General features: G+C 39.9%; 1 protein-coding gene and 1 long non-coding RNA gene across 3 annotated transcripts in view; one reads left to right on the top strand and one right to left on the bottom strand.

Moving 5' to 3' along the window:
* The window catches only part of SLC30A5 (solute carrier family 30 member 5), a 37,289-nt gene extending 34,809 nt beyond the window's left edge, over positions 1 to 2,480 (top strand). Inside the window, exons 15-16 of the mRNA XM_007974476.3 lie at positions 213 to 341; positions 1,662 to 2,480. Coding sequence (XP_007972667.2) covers positions 213 to 341; positions 1,662 to 1,832 — 300 coding nt within the window. The 3' untranslated portion in view covers positions 1,833 to 2,480. The remainder of the gene's footprint in view (positions 1 to 212; positions 342 to 1,661) is intronic.
* Positions 184 to 23,497, bottom strand: part of LOC119628311 (uncharacterized) — a 41,329-nt gene continuing 18,015 nt past the window's right edge. For both annotated transcript variants that reach the window (XR_012092762.1, XR_012092761.1), the window contains 2 exons: positions 2,551 to 2,753; positions 184 to 317 (listed from right to left, as the gene is read on the bottom strand). This is a non-coding gene — a long non-coding RNA (uncharacterized lncRNA). The remainder of the gene's footprint in view (positions 318 to 2,550; positions 2,754 to 23,497) is intronic.

Here is a 23,497-nt window from a genome sequence, read left to right as displayed (position 1 = left end):
CTTTAAGCTAATTTCCCCTCTTCTATTCCTTCCTGCTTCTGGCTTCTCCTCATTATGGCTGGTTTTTTGTTTGTTTTGTTTTTTTTTTTAATGAGCTTAATAGTGATCCTGGACCAAGGAACCTGTGTGTTTACTTTCTGTCAGAAAGTATCTCCATTGCGTTATGTAAAGTAGCCTGTATGACCGTTTATGTCACCTCTTTTATTTGACAGATACAGAAAATTGAAGGATTAATATCATACCGAGACCCTCATTTTTGGCGTCATTCTGCTAGTATTGTGGCAGGAACGATTCATATACAGGTGACATCTGATGTGCTAGAACAAAGAATAGTACAGCAGGTAAAGTATTTTGTTTTTAAAGTAATTTCAATTGAGGTAATTCATACCCCAAATTGTACACCTCATAAGTTATATGGCTCAGTAGTCATTTACTATTCAAAAATATCAATCTTCCAACTCTTTTTTTTTTTTTTTGAGATAGGGTCTCACTCTGTTGCCCAGGCTGGAGTGCAGTGGCATGATCTCGGCCCACTGCAATCTCCGCCTCCTGGGTTCAAGCAGTTCTCCCTACCTCAGCCTCCCAAGTCGCTAGGAGTATAGGCACCCGTCACCATGCCTGCCTTTTTTTTTTTTTTTTTTTTTTTGTATTTTTGGTAGAGACGAGGTTTCGCCATGTTGGCCAGTCTAGTCTCAAACTCCTGACCTCAGGTGATCCACCCGCCTCGACCTCCCAAAGTGCTGGGTTTATAGGCGAGCCATCGTTCCCAGCCTAATCTTCCAACTCTGTAACGATAATATCACTTACTTTTTACGTCTAGATTTGTTTTATATCTAAAAATTGCTAAAATTAATGAAGTTTTGTGTTTAGAGGATAAGCTTTAGTTAATGTAAAAAAATTCATTTATGAATTTGGTGCATCTTGGTTCCCAGTAGATTATCAAAAAATAAGTTATTATAAATATACTCCTAAATTAGTAATAATCAACTTGGCAGGGTATATGCTATGTTTGGAGATAGAGGTCAGAACAGTTACTGAAAGCCCTATTCTAGATGTGCCAAATTGGAAACAATGGCTGTTTTCCTTTTCTACTGTGAATGTCAAATCAGTAATTTACTGACCTAAAAGAGCCTAATACTTTAACTAACTAAATGATGAACATTACTTTGAAGATTTATCTTGGACTGCTGTAACTGTTTGTTTGTTTGTTTGTTTACTCATTCATTTTAGAGACAAGATCTCACTGTGTTGCCCAGGCTGGTCTCAAACTCCTGGGCTCAAGCGATCCTCCTGCCTCAGCCTTCCTGGGCCACTGTGCCCGGCCTGTAACTATTTTAAAAATGTGACACAGGTTTAATATTCCTTATCTAAAATGCTTGGACCAGAAGTGTTTTCGATTTGGGATTTTTTTTTTTTAATACTCACCTTACACTTACCAGTTGAGCATCCCTAATCTGAAAATCCAAATCCAAAATGCTCCAATGAGCATTTCCTTTTAGCACCATCTTGGCACTCAGAAAGTTTCAGATTTTAGAGCATCTCAGATTTCATATTTTCAGATTAAAGATACTCTACCCGTATCAACAATGTACAGCATATTAAGACATGTGTACTAAATGCATTACTCTAAATGCTTCAAAATGTCTGGATTTTTATAACAGGTTACAGGAATACTTAAAGATGCTGGAGTAAACAATTTAACAATTCAAGTGGAAAAGGAGGCATACTTTCAACATATGTCTGGCCTAAGTACTGGATTTCATGATGTTCTTGCTATGACAAAACAAATGGAGTCCATGAAATACTGCAAAGATGGTACTTACATCATGTGAGATAACTCAAGAATTACCTCTGGAGTATGAACAATGAAGATTAAATGACTCAGTATTTGTGACATTGCCAGAAGGATAAAATTTCACATTAACTGTACAGAAACAGAGTTCCCTACTACTGGATCATGGAATCTTTCTTAAAGGAAATTTAAATACAGAATGAAGCATTATGGTACAAGTGGAGTAATTATTTAAATTATGTGTATAAAAGGAATCAAATTTTGAGTAAACATGATGTATTACATCATCTTCAAAAATAGATATGATGGATTCTAGTGAAGACCAAAATTACTTCTGTTTACTTTCTATCAGGAAGCATCTCCATTGTAAATATGTATTTACATGTTTATTACAAAGACCCAAATGAAAAATTTTTAGTCCATTTTTTGCATAGCCTAAGGATAAAATAGGAATAAAAGTTCTATATTTATGGATTTTCTGTATATAAAACTGGTTTCTAATTATAACTTAAGTCCATTAAGTAAAATCTGTATTGCCACTTTAAATGTAAACTAAATTATTTGGGAGAAACTTCAACCACTGATATGAGATAAGCAGTGAGAATAGGGAAGTGTATAACATCACAGTTTTTGATGTATTACAAAAATCAACCACTCTATAAAATAAATTTTTTTACTTTTGGTAATATTTGCAAATGAATAATTTATTAGGTTAAAGAACTTATACTAAGTTGTGTCCATGTTATTCATTTACTTACCATGTTCCTTTAAAGTAGAATATTTCATTTCTTGTTATATATTTGACATTCCAAGCTGCTTATCAAGCTGGTATCCAAGCAGTGGTAAGCTTTCATCCTCTCTTAGCTCCATAATGTTGTGAAACAGCCAGTTAATACAATCGTAAATAATTGTCAACTCACAGTTGAATTCTCTGCCTATCGAGGTAACTTTTTTCTAATTTCTGGAACATATATAAGAAATACCAAAGAATAGGTAGTTATTTCAAAATTTAATAAGTAAAACTTGTCCATAAACATTTGAGCACCACGAAATCAAAATACCCTGTAACTACTTTCTATAGTCATATCCAATTTATATTTTTTTCATTTCCAGTTGTAACTAGATATGTAGTAAAGTCTGAAAAGACTTTACGATAGATAATAACATGCAGTTTTATCAGCACCAAAGAATGTTGTCCAAAAGAAACTTTTTAATACCTGTCTATTTATAACTATCTGAATATTTTCATTCTTATATTAAGAATTTTGATAAGTAGGTTGAATTTAGTATGAGTACTATTTTCTTATATATAACACAATGGCAAACATGTATTATAAATCATATTTTTGTCTTACCAATTTTAATATATGAGGGATTTTAGAAATTTGTTGTAAGTTATTTTTATATTTCTTGTCTTTTGCATATTTTTTTGCCAAAATCTTCAATACATATTAAAATTTTTGAGTGGTGGGAAAATAATTGCATATTGATGTTTTAATGCAATTTTTGTACATTAAAAAAAATTTAAGTAGATAGCTGTAATAAATATTACACCAAAGTTAAAATTGTCATTTCCCTTAGAAGACATGAACAGCAAAAAAATAATTGATTGTGAGATATTAGAGTGAGAGAGAGAGCAGGGGCTGAAGGTTAGGGAGGTACAATTAGAACGTATGGAAACTAATACTGAAAGCACCAGGGTACTGTGTTTCAGCTCATGCAAATCATGCAACTAGGCCAGGTGCAGTGTCTCATACCTGAAATTATGGCACTTTGGGAGGCTAAAGTGAAAGGATAGCTTGAGCCCAGGAGTTTGAGAACAGCCTGAGCAACATAGCAAGATTCCATCTCCACAAAAATTTTTTAAAATTAGCTGGGACATAGTGGCACACACCTCTTGGGAGGCTGAGGCAGGAGGAGTGCTTGAGCCTAGGAGGCCAAGGCTGCAATGAGTCATGATGGCACCACTGCTCTCTAACCTGGGTGACACAGCAAGATCTTATCTCAAAAAAAAAAAAAATTCATGCAACTTTAGGCAAATCAGCCTCTCTGAGGTATCTTTTTTTTTTTTTTCCTCATACATAAACTAAATAAAACCTGCTCAAATCTACTGCACAGGATTTGGGAACAAAAAGTATAATGTATGTGGAAATGCACTGGAAGTTGAAAAAGGCTAAATAAGGTCAAAGAATTGTTACTATTTTAAGCCTGACTTCAAAGGTAGCCGTCATTAACTTGTCTCTTTTTTTCTATAAATCAGCATCTCAAGAGATGAATTAGATGTTTAATGTATAAATAAGTTAAAAATAATACCCAAAATAGAAGCCTGTTTTGAGGGAGGGGAGTTTGGAATTTTTTTTTTTTTTTTCAGAGACAAGGTCTCACTCTGTTGCCTAGGCTGGAGTTCAATGACATAATCATAGCTCACTGCAGCCTTGAACTCCTGAGCTCAAGCAATCCTCCCACCTCAACCTCTCCAGTAGGTAGGACTGCAGGTGCACACTACCATGCTCAGCTAGTTTATTATTTGTTTGTAGAGACAGGGTTGCAACATGTTGCACTTGCAAGTCTCGGAACTCCTCGGCTTAAGTGATCCTCCCACCTCTTCTTCCCAAAGTGTTAGGATTGTAGGCGTAAGCCACTGCACCTGGCCCAGAAGCCTGTCTAATAGTTCATTTGCCCCAAGAGAGGTGATGGTGGTTATATACCACACCATTAATTTATCTTCCTTCCCTTTCTCTCCAACCATGGTTTTCTATTATTACCAATTTGGGAGCTCATGATGTAGACTTAGAATACATTTTACATCTTTTATAATATAAATTTATTGTTTCTTTAACGTGATAACTGATCAAGGCCCAGCACAGTGGCTTACACCTATAATCCCAGCACTTTGGGAAGCTGAGACAGGAGGATCACCTAAGCCCAGGAGTTCGAGACCAGCCTGAGCAACACAGAGAGATCCCCATCTCTAAAAAAACAAATAACTGATCAAACTTTAAACTTTTCTAATTTCATCAGAAAATTAAGCTACATAATTCTATATCTCTAACCAAAGGATCCTGGTTTTACTTTAGATTATGATTCTCCCCTAAAATGTCTACTATAGTAATGCAGAGATGTGTGTTTTTAGTAGTTAATAGTCACATGGTGCTGCGAAGTTCAGAAGAGTAAATGGTATAAAGACTTCCACTTCTTTCACTCACATACACAGCTCTCCTCTCTAGAAACGACCATTCTTGTCAGTTTCTAGACTATCTTTCTAGATATTATATGCATACACAAGAAAAAATGTGTGTATTATTTTTCACTTAGAAATTATTCCATAATTAAAACAGTAAAAAGCATTTTTTTTTAGCTGCCTAATAACTCCACTGGTGGATTTTTTTTTAAGATTGGTTCTAATCTTTTGCTATTCTAGACAATACTAATATGAATAGCCTTATACAGACATTGTGCATGTGTGCAAATAAATATGTAGGGTAAGTTCCTACAAGTGGAATTTCAGAGTCAAAGGGTTTGGAACGTTTATAAATTTGAAAAATATTACTAAATTTTACTCCATTGAGATTGTAACAGCTTACCTTCCTGCCAGCAATGTTAGATGTCTTAAAATGGAAATAGAGAAATATTTTTTATGGCTTTAATTAGTAGCAAATTAAATATATAGGAAGATTATATTTAGATGGCTGAGCTCAGTTATAAAGCCACTAAAGTTCATTTCATTTTAGAGTGATTTTCCAGAAGGAAAATTTTCTGGTAAATTAATTATTTAATTTAATTAAAATGGTAAATTACCAATTTTTTTTTTTTTTTTTTTTTTTTTTTTTTAGACAGTCTTGCTCTGTCACACAGGCTGGAGTGCAGTGGTGCGATCTCTGCTCATTGCAACCTCCACCTCCCAGGTTGAACTGATTCTCCTGCCTCAGTCTCTCAAGTAGCTGGGACTACAGGCACTGCTCACCACGCCCAGCTAATTTTGTATTTTTAGAGACACCATGTTGGCCAGGCTGGTCTGGAACTCCTATCCTCAGGCAATCGGCCTGCCTCAGCCTCCCAAAATGTTGGAATTACAGGCGTGAGCCACCATACCCGGCCCTTTTTCTGTCTTATTCCTTGTATCCATAGCACATTTCTGACACAGATATTCAAAGATGGTTATATGCAGTGCATATAGAAACACTGTTCTGTTACATATTTTCTTTCCTAATATTTTTATTAAGGTGTTTTTAACAGAATAAATGGCCTGGGCATGGTGGCTCACGCCTGTAATCCCAGCACTTTGGGAGGCTGAGGTGGACGGATCACGATGTCAGGAGATTGAGACCATCCTGGCCAACATGGTGAAACCCTGTCTCTACAAAAAATACAAAAAAGTTAGCTGGGCCCGGTGCAGTGGCTCACGCCTATAATCCCAGCACTTTGAGAGGCCAAGGTGGGTGGATCATGAGGTCAGGAGTTTGAGACCATCCTGACCAACATGATGAAACCCCGTCTCTACTTAAAAAAAAAAAAAAAAAAAAACAGGCCTGGTGGCTCGCGCCTGTAATCCCAGCTACTCAGGAGGCTGAGACAGGAGAATCGCTTGAACGCGGGAGGTGGAGGTTGCAGGAGCCGAGATCATGCCATTGCACTCCAGCCTGGGCAAGAAAGACACTCCATCTCAAAAAGAAAAAAATTAGCTGGGCGTGGTGGTGTGTGCCTATAATCCCAGCTACTCAGGAGGCTGAGGGCAGGAGAATCACTTGAACCAGGGAGTCAGAGGTTGCAGTGAGCCGAGGTGGCGCCACTGCGCTCCAGCCTGGCAAGAGAGCAATACTCTGTCTCAAAAGACAAACAAACAAAAATCATAGAATAAACTACACAGATCATAAGTGCTCAGTTCAGTGAAGTGTTGAGGATATGGAGCAACTGGAACTCACTGCTAAAATTAAGTAATACATGCATCCTGTGACCCAGCATTTTCACTACTAGGTATTTCACTCCTAGGTATTCATATTTCACAATATGAAGCATGTGTTTACAAAAAGACTTGTACAAGAATATGTATTCGTAATAGCAAAAAAAACTAGAAACAACCCAAATGTCCATCAATAAGAGAATGGATAAGTCAATTGTCGTGTATTCATAATGGAATAATAAGCAGTAAAAAATAAAATTACCATTACATTTAGAAGAATCTCAAAAACATACTAAGTGAAAGAAGGCAGACATAAGAGAGTTCATACTGTATTCATTTCATTTATATGAAGTCCAGAGGGCACGGCGGCTCACACCTGTAATCCCAGCACTTTGGGAGGCCAAGGTGGGCAGATTGCTTGAGCTCAGGAGTTCAAGATCAGTCTGGGCCATGTGGCAAGACCCCATCTCTAAAACAATACAAAAATTACCCCAGTCATGGTGGCATGCACCTGTGGTCCCATCATTTGGGAAGCTGAGATAGGAAGATCACTCTTGAGCCCAGGTTGAGGCTACAGTAAGCTGTGATTGCACCACTGCACTCCAGCCTGGGAGGCAGAGTGAGATCCTGTCTCAAAAACTTTTTTTCAAATTCATGTATATGAAGTCCAAGAACAGATAAGACTAATACATACTGATAGAGCACAGAAAGTGGGTTTGTATTAGTTTTCAATTGCTGTTGTAACAGATTACCACAAACTTAGTGGCTTAACATGCATTTTCAACCTGAGAAGGCTGATAAGTAAAAGATTTTTTTAAAAAACACCAATTCATTGCCTTACAGTTCTGTGGGTCACAAGTCCAGGATGAGGCTCATTGGGCCAAATTCAGGGTGTCAGCTGGGCTGTGTTTCTTCCTGGAGGATCTACAGGAGAATCTGTTTCCTTGGTCATTAAGGTTTTCGGCTGAATTTAGTCCTCATAGACATAAAGCCGTGGTCCCTGTTTCTTCACTGGTGTTCCCAACTTCTAGAGGCCACCTGCATTCCTTGCTTGTGGTCCCCTTCCTCCATCTTCACAACCAGCAAGAGTGGGTCACATAGTTCTCATGCTTCAGATCTCTCCTCCCTCTTCTTTCACCACTGCACCTCTCTGGCTTGTTCTGCTTTCCTCTTCTATTTCTAAGGACTCATGCGATTGCACTGGGCCCACCCAGGTAATCCAGGATGTCCTCCCCATTTCAAAACCTTCAAAGTTCCATTTGCCAGGTAAGGTAACATATTCACAGGTTCCAGGCATTAGGACATGGACATCTTTGGAAGGTTCTTATTCTGGTCATCTTGGGAAAATAAGAGATTTGTTGGAAAGGGGCAGGAAGGATCTTTTTGGAGTGATGGAAATGTTCTGTATCTCGATCAGGGTGGTGGTTACACATGTGTATACAGTTGTCAAGTCTTAAATTATAATTTCTACATTATGGCATTTTCTTTTTCGAGTATTTTTTATTTTGCTTTTAATTATTTAGAAGCTACTTTGTGCTCGGCACTGTATTAAGCACTTTATGTAATCATCTTGTGCTTTTTTTTTCTTCTAAGCACACTGATATTATCACATATTTATTTTTGGGTTTTTTTTTGTTTGTTTTTTTTTTTGAGACGGAGTCTCGCTCTGTCGCCCAGGCTGGAGTGCAGTGGCCGGATCTCAGCTGGCTGCAAGCTCCGCCTCCCGGGTCTACGCCATTCTCCTGCCTCAGCCTCCGGAGTAGCTGGGACTACAGGCGCCGCCACCTCGCCCGGCTAGTTTTTTGTATTTTTTTTTTTGGTAGAGACGGGGTTTCACCGTGTTAGCCAGGCTGGTCTCGATCTCCTGACCTCATGATCCGCCCGTCTCGGCCTCCCAAAGTGCTGGGATTACAGGCTTGAGCCACCGCGCCCGGCCGATATTATCACATATTAAGTTTGCTTTAGGCCGGGCACGGTGGCTCATGCCTGTAATCTCAGCACTCTGGGAGGCCAAGGCGGGCGGATCACTTGAGGCCAGGAGTTAGAGACCAGCCTGCCCAACATGGCAAAACCCTGTCTCTATAAAAAATACAAAAAGTAGCCAGTTATGGTGGTTCCCACCTGCAGTTACAGCTACTTGAAAGGCTGAGGCGGGAGGATTGCTTGAGCCCAGGAGGTGGAGGTTGCAGTGAGCCAAGATCACTCCACTGCACTCCAGCCTGGGTGACAGAGCCAGACCCTGTCTCAAAAAAAAAAAAAAAAAAAAAGTTTCCTTTAGTCAAATTTGATAATGCAGTAAGGTCAACTAGACTCATTCAGGTACATATTATTCCACTTTATGGTTATTTGCTATTTGAATTTAAAACCCAAGGTTTCTCCCTGCAACAAACTTTAATAAATACATGTGTTAATATTCACACAGTTACAGCAAGCCTGTTTAAGAAAATAATACAATCATTTATGACTTTTTGTGTTTTATTTATGTTTTTATTTATTTATTTTTAGAGTCTCAGTTGCCAGGCTGGAGAGCAGTGGTGCAATCTGCGCTCACTATAATCTCCACTTCCTGGGTTCAAACGATTCTCCTGCCTCAGCTTCCCACGTAACTGGGACTACAGGTGCGCGCCACCACGCCCAGCTAATTTTTTTTTTTTTTTTTTTTTTTTTTTTGAGACGGAGTCTTGCTCTGTAGCCCAGGCTGGAGTGCAGTGGCCGGATCTCAGCTCACTGCAAGCTCCGCCTCCCGGGTTCACGCCATTCTCCGGCCTCAGCCTCCCGAGTAGCTGGGACTACAGGCGCCCGCCACCTCGCCCGGCTAGTTTTTTGTATTTCTTAGTAGAGACGGGGTTTCACCGTGTTAGCCAGGATGGTCTCGATCTCCTGACCTCGTGATCCACCCGTCTCGGCCTCCCAAAGTGCTGGGTGTTTTTTTTTTTTTTTAGTAGAGACGGAGTTTCACCATGTTGGCCAGGATGGTCTCGATCTCGACCTTGTGATCCATCCACCCACCTCAGCCTCCCGAAGTGCTGGGATTACAGGCATAAGCCACCATGCCCGGACTGTGTTTTATTTTTAATTATAATTCTTTTCTTCTGTTATCGCAATTTATGACTTTTTAAACATTCAATAAATTAACTCATAACAAATACTGAAGGCCTTTACACTAAATACACTGCACTAGGAGCTAGGGATAAAGTCATCCATAATACAAAGTCCTGCCCTAATGGAGCTTACTTCTAATGTAGAAGACAAGACCAGTATGTAATAAAATGTAGTAAATACTATGAAGAAAAGCAATAACTTACTGAACTTTTGCCATGTTCCAGATGGACACTGTTCTAAACAATAAATATGTGTAATTATTATTTCCATTTTATTGATGCGGAAACTGAGGCAGGAAAAGGTTAATTAACCTGCCCCAAATCATACACGTTGTAAGTGGGAACGCCAGCTTTCTAAACTAGGCACTCTGGATTCAGGGTTGAGACTTAACTAAAGTAGGGTTCAAGGACAGAGTTATAGAGGTGCCAGAGAATGGTTGAAGAGGATTTCTACGGAAGAAGACTTCAGCACTGCATTGAAGTCAGGAGGCAAACAGTCTCCAGGATTCTAAACCATCTTTTACTAACAACTACTATTCTAGACTGAGAGAACATCAAATGAAATGCAAGGACATTTGAGACAGGAGGTGCTTAGCACGAGTAAAAAAAAAAAAAAAAAAGCAAGAGACCGGTGATAGCAGCAAACTTAGACAGACAGCATGTTGAGAACTTGGAAAGTCTGTGGATGGCTCCAAATAAGGTACTGACTTGAGCCAATGTGTTTCAAAAGTATCAGGGTAGGAGAGCAAGAGTAGAATCTCGGGTACAGTTGGAAGGCTTTTGCTGAAGCTGAAGCGAGAGAGGATGGTGACTTGAACAAAGTGACATATTCATGGCCCCTTATTTGTAAGCTTGCTCTTTAAGACAAAAAGACGAATCAGACACAAACCCTGCCTTCAATATGCTTGTTACAGCAGGGAAGAGAAGACATAAGTAATTCAAACATTAGAGAGATTTGATGCCATAAGTAAATAGCAAACTTCAGAATGTGGAAGTTACTTTGATTTTATGAGTTGGGTGTTGCTTTGTTGCCAGGCTGGAGTGCAGTGGCGTGATTATGGCTCACTGCAGCCTTGAACTCTTGGGCTCAAGTGATCCTCCCACCTCAGCCTCCCTATAGTAGCTGGGACTACAGGTGCGTGCTACCACACCCAGCTAATTTTTTATTTTTTGTTGAAACAGGTTCTATATGGTCCAGGTTGGTCTCAAACTCCCGGGCTCCAGCGATCCTCCCACCTCAGCCTCCCAAAAAGCTGGGATTACAGGAATGAGCCATTAAGTCAGGCAGAGGTTACTTTTAGCTGAAGAGAAGAGGGCAAGGCTAGAAAGAGGAAGTGGCATTTGATAGACCTAGGGGACTGGTAAGCTTTGGAAGTATGATGGTAAAGGGATTCAGTCCACCTGGAGTGAACCATGTAAACCCATTGGCAGTTCAGTTTTACATAATCTTGGCCTACAGACATGGGATAAATCAGTCTACAGTTAGGAAGCTTGGGAGCAGGGATTTGTGGGTATTTGAATACCAGGTTAACGATCTGTTACTCTCTGGCCCAGCACAGCAGCTCACGCCTGTAATCCCGTCACTATGGAAGGCTAAGGCGTGCGAATCACCTGAGGTGAGGAGTTCCAGAGCAGCCTGGCCAACATGGTGAAACCCTGTCTCTACTAAAACTACAAAAATTAGCCAGACATAGTGGTAGGATTACAGGATCTAGGGGACAGCGACTCGGGATGGGTTGAGGGAAGAGGGGCGGGGGACTGAGGCAGGAGAATCGCTTGAACATGGGAGGCAGAGGTTGCAATGAGCCGAGAAGAGAGACTTCTGTCTCAAAAAAAAAAAAGAAAAAAGAAAAAGAAAATCTATTACTCTCACAGAGGTTGCTGTAAGCCAAGATTGTGCCACTGTACTCTAGCCTGGGCAAAGAGCAAAACTCCATCTTAAACAATTAAATTAAATTAAATTAAATTAAATTAAATTAAAAAATAAAATAGATCTATTACTCTTCCTGTCTTTATTGTTTGTTACGAGTTAACTTTACCATACACATGTTAGGTAACCATAAGGGGGTTAGTTGTCTAACCCTGTAAAAAAGCATCAGGTAAATTATACTAACTTACACTTTACAAATGCCTGACTTCAAGCAGACTTTCCTGTCGTTGTTTGCCTCGATTTTCCTTAAGAACAGGATAGGCTTGCCTAATATGAAAGACTGCAAATTGATACAGTGGGATGGGCTGGCCTAGGAAAAAGACTCCCCACCATAGTAGTGATCTAACTGCCAGTGTCTTATTCCCTCATTTTAAGTCATGGGGTTTGGATTCAGTAAATACAAGGTAGATCCCTTGTAGTCCTATGAAATCAAGGGAATAGTCCCAAATTAATCTATGGGAACTATTTTGTTAAAGGTATCTCTTTAGTCAACAGATGCGTTAAAGACCTAATATATGTAAAGTAGTGTGTATGATGCAAAAGAGGTATGATATGGTTTCTACCCTCACAGGAAAGCACCGTTTATTGAGCATATACAAATATATAAAAATAGAGGGCATGAAGAGATGCATGCTGGAAGAAAGGCAAAAGTAATATTGTTTTGAGTTCAGAAGAGGACAAGAACTCCTTTTCCTGGGAAATTAGAAAAACCTTTATGGAAGAGACAGCATATACTGTTGATAATCAGAAAAAAACAATGGATTAAGCTATGATTATGAAGATTGGCTCTACCATATCCTGGCTCCATAGCAATTCAACTTAAACTCAGAGCTTCAAATTCCTCAACTATGTACACTAGTTTTTGGATCAATGGTGCCATTCACCTCTTCCCACCCTTGACCCCACCAAATAGCAGATTGTAAAGCACAGATGAGCACCAGTGTAAGGCTATTAAATTGTGCTTGCAAGTCTCCTCTGTTACTGAATCCCATGTTACTCAGCCCCAGCCTTGGAACCTCAGGCTACTATGCCTTCCAGGAAGACAACTCATTGTGCAAACAGAATAGCATCAGATACACTAGGAGCGGACTGTGGAAGAGAACCCTTACTTCAATTTCCAGGTCCAGTAGAAGGCCCTCAATCTCTGCCACTTTTCTTTCAGACTTTCTCTTTTATTATTTGCCTTCTCTCTTCATTTCCTTTTAGCTGCCTCTATCTTCTTGCCATCACTTAACTAAGAAAATTGAAGGCCCTACGAGGATTAAACTTAAGCCTTGTAATGGAAGATTTCTCAAATATGTAAGATATTTACTTGTGAAATACTTCACCCCAAGGGACATAACTTATGTCCCAGAGCAGTCTCTGTAGAAAGAGAAACAAGTTCCCCTTGCTGGAGTACTATAATTAATCACAGTAAACACAGCCTCCATGCAAAGGAGGCTTTTTTGCGTAAGAATCAATTCAAGAAAAATTTAAATACATACAGACCACATTCTAAATATAACAAAAACAGTTTTCACTACCTTCTCAAGTGCTGATTCCAAAACACTCTTACCTCTAAGCCAATTCGCACATTCTCCATGCCCACGCACATGCGTACACTGGGATGGGAGTAGGGTCATATGTGTCTTGAAACTTCATGCCTCAATACGATATTCTGTTACTTGTTTTTTCTTTAAAGATTTAGAGATTCTTGGCCAAACTTGGTGGCTCATGCCTCTAATCCCAACATTTTGGAAGACTGAGAAAGGAGGATCCCTTGTTTCTAGGAGTTCAAGACCAGCCTGGGCAACATACTGAGATCTCCAACTCTACTAAAAAAAAAAAAAAAAAAAAAAAAGATAGAGTCTTGCTCTGTCACCCAGGCTGGAGTGTAGTGGCACGATCTTGGCTCACTGCAATCTCTGTCTCCCAGGTTCAAGCAATTCTCCTGCCTCAGCCTCCCAAGTAGCTGGGATTCACAGGCATGTGCCACCACGTCTGGCTAATTTTTCTATTTTTAGTAGAGACAGGGTTTCATTATGTTGACCAGGCTGGTCTTGAACTCCTGACCTCAGGTGATCCACTGGCATCGGCCTCCAAAAGTGCTAGAATTACAGGCATGAGCCACCGCACCTGGCCAAAAATAATTTTTTTTAAGTTAAAAAAATGATCTAAAGACTCTTAAAATCTATGTACTCTCACATTTTCATAGAATATTCTTATTTAAAAGTTAATTTTTTTTGTAATAGAGATGGGGTCTCACTATGTTGCCCAGGCTGGTCTTAAACTCCTGAGCTCGAGTGATCCCCCTACCTTGGCCTCCCAAAGTGCTAGGATTACAGGCATGGGCCACTGCTTCCAGCCCACAGAATATTCTTAAATGATACTCGAGAAACTTTTTTCTTTTTTTGATTAAAACAGAGATAGGGTCTCACTATGTTGCCCAGGCTGGTCTGGAACTCCTGGCCTCAAGCGATCCTCCTACCTCAGCCTCCTAAAGTGTGGGATTACAGGCATGAGCCACTGTAACTTTTAATATATTTTCCTTTGTGGGGGAGGACTTTTTATTGTATAACCTCCTTGATCATTACAGACAGCATCTAAAACCTGAATTTTTAAAACTTTCAACTTTTATAATAGATTAAAGAGTACATGTGCAGGTTGGTTACATGGGTAAATTGTGTGATGCTGAGGCTTGGGGTCCCAACTATACCATCACTCAGGCAGTAAGGATAGTGCCCAACAGGTGGTTCTTCAGCCCACATCCCACTCCTTCCCCATCTAATGATCCCCGGTGTCTGTTTTTCTCTACCTTTACATGTTTTCATTGTTTAGCTCCCACTTAGAAGTGAGGACATGCAGTATTTCGTTTTCTATTCTTGCATTAGATCACTTAGGATAATGGCCTTCAACTCCATCCATGTTGCTGCAAAGGATATTATTCTTTTTTATGGCTGCATAGTATTTAATGGTATATATGTACCACATTTTCTTTATTCAATCCACCGTTGATGGGCACCTAGATTGATTCCATGACTTTGCTATAGTAAACAGTGCTGTGATAAACATATGAGTTCAGATGTCTTCTTTTTTTAAGTTTTTTGTTTGTTGGGTTTTTTTGAGACAGAGTCTCACTCTGTCGTGCAGGCTGTAATGCAGTGGCGTGATCTCGGCTCACAGCAACCTCTGCCTCTCAGGTTAAAGAGATTCTCCTGCCTCAGCTTCCTAAGTAGCTGGAATTACAGGCATGCGCCACCATGCCTGGCTAATTTTTTTTTTTTTTTTTTTGTATTTTTAGTAGAGACGGGGTTTCACCATGTTGGTCAGGCTGGTCTCCAACACCTGACCTCAAATGATCTGCTCACTTTGCCCTCCCAAAGGGCTGCAATTACAGACATGAGCCAGGTGTCTTTTTTTTTTTTTTTTTTTTTTTTGAGACAGAGTCTCGCTCTGTTGCCCAGGCTGGAATGCTATGGCATTCCAAGCCTGGTGGAGTTTCACTGCAAACTCCACCTCCCAGGTTCAAGCGATTCTCCTGCCTCAGCCTCCCAAAGAGCTGGGATTACGGGCGTGAGCCACCACGTCCAGCTAATTTTTTTATTTTTAGTAGAAACGAAGTTTCACCATGTTGGCCAGGCTAGTCTCGAACTCCTGACCTCAAGTGATCCACCCACCTCAGCCTCCCGAAGTGCTGGGACTACAGGAGTGAGCCACCTCACCCAGCCAAGCCAGGCATCTTTTTTATACAACGACTTCTGTTCCTTTGGGTAGAAACCCAGTAGTAGGATTCCAGGGTAGAATGATAGTTTTATTTTTAGTTATTTGAGAAATCTCCATACTGTTTTCCACAGGATTTAACAAATTTACATTCCTATCAACAGTGTATAAGCATTCGATTTTCTCTGCATCCTTGCCAACGGCTGTTATTTTTTGACTTTTTAATAATAGCCATTCTGACCAGTGTGAGACAGTATCTCCATTTGGTTTTAATTTGCATTTCTCTAATGTAAATCATAACCTTTTGTTAAACCAATATTCAGTGTTTCCAATATTATGACTATAAATTGTCACAATGCCCTGTGTACCATATTATGATTATATTTCCATTTTCCATATTAACTTCTAGTTTGCTCCAGGTTTAATATGGCCTTTTTTGTTTGTTTGTTTTCGGGTTTGGTTTTTTTGTTTTTTTCTTTGAAACAGAGTCTCGCTCTGTTGCCAGGCTGGAGTGCAGTGGCATGATCCCAGCTCACTGCAACCTCAGCCTCCTGGGTTCAAGCGATTATCCTGCCTCAGCCTCCCGAGTAGCTAGGAATACAGTCATGTGCCACCACGTCCAGCTAATTTTTGTATTTTTAGTAGAGACGGGTTTTCACCGTGTTAGCCAGGATGGTCTCGATCTCCTGACCTCGTGATCTGCCCGCCTGGGCCTCCCAAAGTGCTGGGATTACAGGCATGAGCCACAGCACCCAGCCATGGCCTTGTTTTTTTATCATTTGCCTAGTTTTATAAATTTCTTCTCAGTCTGTTCCGATACATCAGCTACCAATTTTATTTATTTATTTTTTTGCTTGGAGACATCCCTCTTAGAGCCTACTGTCCTTGTCATTCTACTTCAGGCTTCACTGATTGCTCTCTGGGTCTGCTGATGGACACTTATGTTGCTTCCAAATCTTGGTTATTGTAAATAATACTACAATAAATATGAGAGTGCAAGTATTTCTTCAACATACTGACAGTCTTTCTTTTGGGTATATACCTAGCAGGGGAATTGCTGGATTATATGGGAGCTCTATTTTTAGTTTTTTGATGAACCTCCAAATTGTTCTCCATAGTGGTTGTGCTAATTTACATTCACATCTACAGTAGACAAGGGTTCCCTTTTCTCCACATCCTCGCCAGTGTTTGTTATTGCCTGTCTTCTGGCTATAAGCCTTTTTATTTTATTTATTTATTTATTTTTTTGAGACAGAGTCTCGCTTTGTCACCCAAGCTGGAGTGCAGTGGCACGATCTCAGCTCACTGCAGCCACCGACTCCTGGGTTCCAGCAATTCTCCCACCTCAGCCTCTCAAGTAGCTGGGATTACAGGGCGTGCAACCATGCCTGGCTAATTTTTGTATTATTAGTAGAGACGGGGTTTTGACATGTTGGCCAGGCTAGTCTCGATCTCCTGAACTCAAGTGATCCGCCTGCCTCAGCCTCCCCAAGTGCTGGGATTACAGGCATGAACCTGGCCAATATAAGTCATTTTAACTGAAGTGAGATGATATCTCATTGCAGTTTTGATTTGCATTTCTCTGATGCTCAATGCTGTTGAACTCCTTTCATAAATGTGTTTGCCATTTGTATGTCTTTTGAGAAATGTCTATTCAGCTCTTTTGCCCATTTTTAAAACAGATTATTAGATTTTTTACTATAGAGTTGTTTGAGCTCCTTACATATTCTGGTTATTAATCCTTTGTCAAATGGATAGTTTGCAAATATTTTCTCCCATTCTGTGGGTTTCTCTACAATGTTGATTGTTTCCTTTGCTCAGCAGAAGCTTTTTAACTTGATGTAATCCTACTTGTACATTTTGGCCTTGGCTGCCTGTGTTTATGGTATGTTACTCAAGAACTCTGCCCAGTCCAATGATCCTAGAGAGTTTCCCCAGTGTGTTCTTTTAGTAGTTTCATAGTTTAGGAGTCTTAGATTTAAATGCTTAATACATTTTTATTTGATTTTCATAGATGGCAAGAGATAAAGATCTAGTTTCATTCTTATGCATATGGATATCCAGTTTTCCTAGCACCATTTATTGCAGAGACTGTCTTTCCCTATTGTATGTTATTGGCACCTCTGTTGAATATAAGTTCATTGTACATGTATGGATTTGTTTCTGGGTTCTCTATTCTGTTCATTGGGTCTATGTGTCTGTTTTATGCCAGTGCCATGCTGTTTTGGTTATTGTAGCTCTGTAGTATAATTTGAAGTCAGGTAGTGTGATTCCTCCACTTTTGTTCTTTTTGCTCACAATAGCTTTGGCTATTCTGAGTGTTTTGTGATTCCACATAAATTTTAGGATTCATTTTTTTCTATTCTGTGAAGAATGTCATTGGTATATTGATAGGGATTGCACGGAATCTGTAGATTATTTTAGGTTGTATGGGCATTTTAACAATATTGATTCTTCCAATCCATGAACGTGAAATATTCTTCCATTTTTTTGTGTCTTCTTCAATTTCTTTCACCAATGATTATAGTTTTCATTGTAGAGATCTTTCACTTCTTTGGTTAATTTCTAGGTTTTGAATTTCATTTGTAGCTAATGTGAATGGAATTATGTTCTCAATTTCTTTTTCAGATAGTTTGCTGTTGGCATATAAAAATACTACTGATGGCTGGGCGCGGTGGCTCAAGCCTGTAATCCCAGCACTTTGGGAGGCCAAGACGGGCGGATCACGAGGTCAGGAGATTGAGACCATCCTGGCTAACCGGGTGAAACCCCGTCTCTACTAAAAATACAAAAAACTAGCCGGGCGAGGTGGCGGGTGCCTGTAGTCCCAGCTACTTGGGAGGCTGAGGCAGGAGAATGGCGTAAACCCAGGAGGCAGAGCTTGCAGTGAGCTGAGATCCGGCCACTGCACTCCAGCCTGGGCGACAGAGCGAGACTCCGTCTCAAACAAACAAAAAAAATAAATTAAAAAAATACTACTGATTTTCAGCTGGGCTCAGAGGCTCATACCTGTACTTCTAGCACTTTGGGAGGCCAAGGCAAGCAGATCACATGAGGCCAGGAGTTCGAGACCAGACTAGCCAACATAGTGAAACCTTGTCTCTACTAAAAATACAACAATTAGCTGGCCATGCTTATCTGTAGTCCCAGCTACTTGGGAGACTGAGGCAGGAGAATTTTTTGAACCCAGGAGGCAGAAGCTGCCGTGAGCTGAGATTGGGAAACTGCACTTCAGCCTGGGGAACAAAGCAAGACTCTGTCTCAAAAAAAAAAAAAAAAAGGCTGGGCTCAGTGGCTCACGCCTATAATTCCAGCACTTTGGGAGGCCAAGGTGGGAGAATTACCTGAGGTCAGGAGTTTGAGACCAGCCTGGCCAACATGGTCAAACCCAGTCTCTACTAAAAATACAAAAATTAGCCAGGTGTGGTGGCACACACCTGTAACCCCAGTTATTCAGGAGGCTGAGGCACAAGAATCACTTTAACCCAGGAGACAGAGGTTGCAATGAGCCAAGATTATGCCACTGCATTCCACCCTGAATGATACAGTGAGACTCTGTCTCAAAAAAAAAAAAAAAAAAAAAAAAAAACCTACTAATTTTTGTATGATAATTTTTTTTAAAAAATTTTATAAAAGACAGGGGTTTCTCCATGTTGGCCAGGCTGGTCTCAAACTCCTGGACTCATGCAATCCTCCAGTCTTAGCCTCCCAAATTGCTGGGACTACAAGTGTGAGCTACCATGCCTGGCCTCATATGATAATTTTGTATCCTGCAGCTTTACTGAATTTATTGATCAGTTCAATAGTTTTTTGGTGGAGTCTTTAGGTTTTTCCAAATATAAGATCATATCATCTACAAACAACAATAATTCAACTTCTCCCTTTCCAATTTGAATGCTTTTTATTTCTTTCTCTTGTCTGATTGTTGTGCCTAGGACTTTCAGTACTATGTTGAATAACAGTGGTGAAAGTGGAAATCCTTGGTGTGTTCCAGATCTAAGGAAAGGCTTTCAGTTTTTCTCCATTCAGTATGATACCAGCTGTGGGTCTGTCATATATAGCTTTTTTTTTTTTTTTTTTTTTTTTTGAGATGGAGTTTTGCACTGGTTGCCTAGGCTGGAATGCAATGGCACGCTCTCAGCTCACTGCAACCTCGGCCTCCTGGGTTCAAGCGGTTCTCCTGCCTCAGCCTCTGAGTAGCTGGGATCACAGGTGCGCACCACCACGTCTGGCTAATTTTTTGTATTTTTAGTAGAAATGGAGTTTCACCATGTTGGCCAGACTGGTCTTGAACTCCTGACCTCAGGTGATCTGCCTGCCTTGGCCTCCCAAAGTGCTGGGATTACAGGCATGAGCCACTGTGCCCGGCCAGAATGTTGAATTCTATCAAATGCTTTTTCAGCATCAATAGAAACAATCATGTGGTTTTTGTGGTTCATTCTGTTGATATAATGTATCACATTCATTGATTTGCATATGTTGAGCCATCCTTGCATTCCTGAGATAAATCCCACTTGGTCATGATGATTGATCTTTTTGATGTATTGTTGAATTCAGTTTGCTAGTATTTTATTTAGGATTTTTGCATCAATGTTCATCAGATATATTGGCCCATAGTTTTCTTTTTTGATGTGTCTTTGCCTGGTTTTGGTATGAGTGTAAGACTAGCCACAAATAATGAGTTTGGAAGTTTCCTTGCTTCTCTACTTTTCAGAAGTTTGAATAAAATTGGAATTAGTTCTTCTTTAAATGTTTGGTTAAATTCAGCAGTGAAGCCATCGGGTTCCAGGCTTTTCTTTGCTGGGAGACTTTTTGTTATAGTTTCAATCTCGTTACTTCTTATTAGTCTCTTCAGGTTTTGGATTTCTTCATGGTTCAATTTTGGTAGGTTGCATGAGTGTCTAGGAATTTATCCATTTCTTCTAGATTTTCCAATTTACTGGTATATAGTTGCTCACAGCATATAGTTGCTCTCAGCATATAGTTGCTCTAATGGTCCTTTGAATTTCTGCAGTATTGGTTGTAACGTCTCCTTTTTCATCTCTGATTTTATTTATTTGGGTCTTCTGTCTTTTTTTCATAGGCTGGCTAATGGTTTTTCATTTTTCTTTATCTGTTAAAAAAACAACTTTTGTTTCATTGATCTTTTGTATTTTCTTGATTTCAACTTCATTTATTTCTGCTCTGATCTTTATTGGTTCTTTTCTTCTACTAACTTTGGGTTTGGTTTCCTCTTGCTTTTCTAGTTCTTTAAGCTTCATCATTAGGTCATTTATTTGAAGTTTTTCTTCTTTTCTTGTCTTTTGTTTTTGTTTTCTGGGACAGAGTCTAGCTCTGTTGCCAGGCTGGAGTACAGTGGCACAATCTCATCTCACTGCAACCTCCATCCCCTGGGTTCAAGTGATTCTCCTGCCTCAGTCTCCCAAGTAGCTGGGATTACAAGCACGCACTGCCACATCCAGCTAATTTTTGTATTTTTAGTGGAGACAGGGTTTCATCATGTTGGCCAGGATGGTCTCGATCTCCTGACCTCATGATCCGCCCACCTCAGCCTCCCAAAGTGCTGGGATTACAGGCGTGAGCCACTGCACCTGGCCTTTTCTTCTTTTTTGATACAGGTACTTACAGCTGCAAACATCCCTCTTAGTACTGCTTTTGCTGTATCTGATCGGTTTTGGTATGTTGTGTTTCCATTATCATTTCTTTCAAGAAATTTCTCAATTTCTTTCTTAATATCTTCATTGACCCACTGGTCATTTAGGAGCATATTGCCTAACTTTCTTTATTTTTATTTTTTATTTTTTTGAGACAGAGTTTTGCTCTTGTTGCCCAGGCTGGAGTACAATGGCGCAGTCTCAGCTCACTGCAACCTCCGCTTCCTGGGTTCAAGCAATTCTTATACCTCAGCCTCCCAAGCAGCTGGGATTACAGGCGCCCGCCACCATGCCAGGCTAATTTTTGTATTTTTGGTAGAGACAGGGTTTCACCATGTTGGCCAGGCTGGTCTCGAACTCCTGACCTCAGGTGATCCACCTGCCTTGACCTCCCAAACTGCTGGGATTATAGGCATGAGCCACCGCGCCCAGCAATATTGCTTAACTTTCATGTATTTGTATAGTTTCCAAAAATCCTTATTATTGATTTCTAGTTTTACTCCAGTGTGGTCAGAGAAGATACTTGATATTATTTGGATTTTTTGAATGTTTCAAGATTTGTTTCGTGGCCTAACGTATATGGTCTGTCCTTGAAAAGATATATGTGCTGAGGAGAAGAATGTATATTCTACAGCTGCTAGATGAAATGTTAGGTAAATATTATTAGGTCCACTGTCTATGGTGTAGATTCAGTCCAAAGTTTCTTTGTTGTGTTTTGTCTGGACGATCTGTCCAATGCTAAAAGTGGAGTGTTGATGTCTCCAGCTACTATTGTATTGGGGTCTATCTCTCTTTTCAGTTCTAATAACATTTGCTTTATATATATCTGTATGCTCCAGTGTTCAGTACATATATATTTACAATTATCATATCATTTGTCATATTGGCCCTTTTATCATTATATAATGACTTTCTTTGTCTCTTTTTATTATTTTTATTTTACTTTATTTTATTTTTTTTGAGACGGAGTCTCACTCTGTTGTTCAGGCTGGAGTCCAGTGGTGCAGTCTCAGCTCACTGAAACCTCTGCCTCCCAGGTTCAAGTGATTCTCCTGCCTCACCCTCCTGAGTAGCTAGGATTACAGGTGTGCACCACCAGGTCTGGCTAATTTTTACATTTTTTTTAGTAGAGACGGGGTTTTGCCATGTTGGCCAGGATGGTCTCAAACTCCTGACCTCAGGTGATCCACCCACCTTGGCCTCCAAAAGTATTGGGATTACAGGCATGAGCCACCATGCCTGGCCCTTTGCCTTTTCATAGTTTTTGCCTTGAAATCTGTTATGTCTGATATTAGTACAGCTACCGCTACTCTTTCTTGGTTTCCATTGGCATGGAATATCTTTCTCCCTCCATTTATTTTCAGTCTGTGGGTGTCTTTATAGGTGAATTGTGTTTCTTGTAGGCAACAGATCTTTGGGTCTTGTTTTTTTAATCCATTCAGCCACTCTGTGTCTTGATTGGAGAGTCTAGTCCATTTGCATTCAATGTTATTTGTACGTAAGAACTTATTCCTCCATTTTGTTATTTGTTTTCTGAATCTTTTGTGGTCTTCCCTTCCTTCTTCCTTCCTGTCTTCCTTTTAGTAAAAGTGATTTTCTCTAGTCATATGTTGATTTTCTTGCTTTTTACTTTTCGTGTTTGTGTTGTATATTTTTAGATTTGAGGTTAGCATGAGGCATGCTAATAATACCTTAAAAACCCATTATTTTAAACTGATTATAACACAGAACATAAACAAACTAAAAAGCAAAAAGAAAACTAGGGCCGGGGGTGGTGGCTAACGCCTGTAATCCCAGCACTTTGGGAGGCCGAGGCAGGTAGATCACACTGTCAGGAGATTGAGACCATCCTAGCTAACACAGCGAAACCCCGTCTCTACTAAAAATATAAAAAATTAGCTGGGCATGGTGGCAGGCACCTGTAGTCTCAGCTACTCAGGAGGCTGAGGCAGGAGAACGGTGTGAACTTGACAGGCAGAGGTTCCAGTCAGCCAAGATCGCACCACTACACTCCAGCCTGGGCAACAGAGCGAGACTCCATCTCAAAAAAAAAAAGGAAAAGAAAACTAATGAAAACTCTATACTTTAGCTCTGTCTCCCCACTTTTTAACTTTTTGCTATATCTAGGCATATCTTACTGTACTATGTCTTGAAAAGTAGTTGCAGTTATTATTTTTGATCAGTCTATCTTTTCATCTTTCTACTTTAGAAATGAGTAGTTTATATACCACAATTGCAGTGTTATATTATTCTGTATTTTTCTGTGTACTTACTATTACCAGTGAATTTTGTAACTTCAGATGATTTTTGTTGTTGTTGTTGCTGTTGCTGAGACAGGGTCTTGCTTTGTTGCCCACACTGTAGAGCAGTGGCACGATTATAGCTCACTGCAGCCTTGAACTCTCAGGTTCAAGCATTCTT

This window comes from Chlorocebus sabaeus, chromosome 4 (genome assembly GCF_047675955.1).
Source record: "Chlorocebus sabaeus isolate Y175 chromosome 4, mChlSab1.0.hap1, whole genome shotgun sequence".
NCBI lineage: Eukaryota > Metazoa > Chordata > Mammalia > Primates > Cercopithecidae > Chlorocebus > Chlorocebus sabaeus.
Note: the sequence above shows the minus strand (reverse complement) of the source record. Positions and strands in the feature narration are given on the sequence as shown.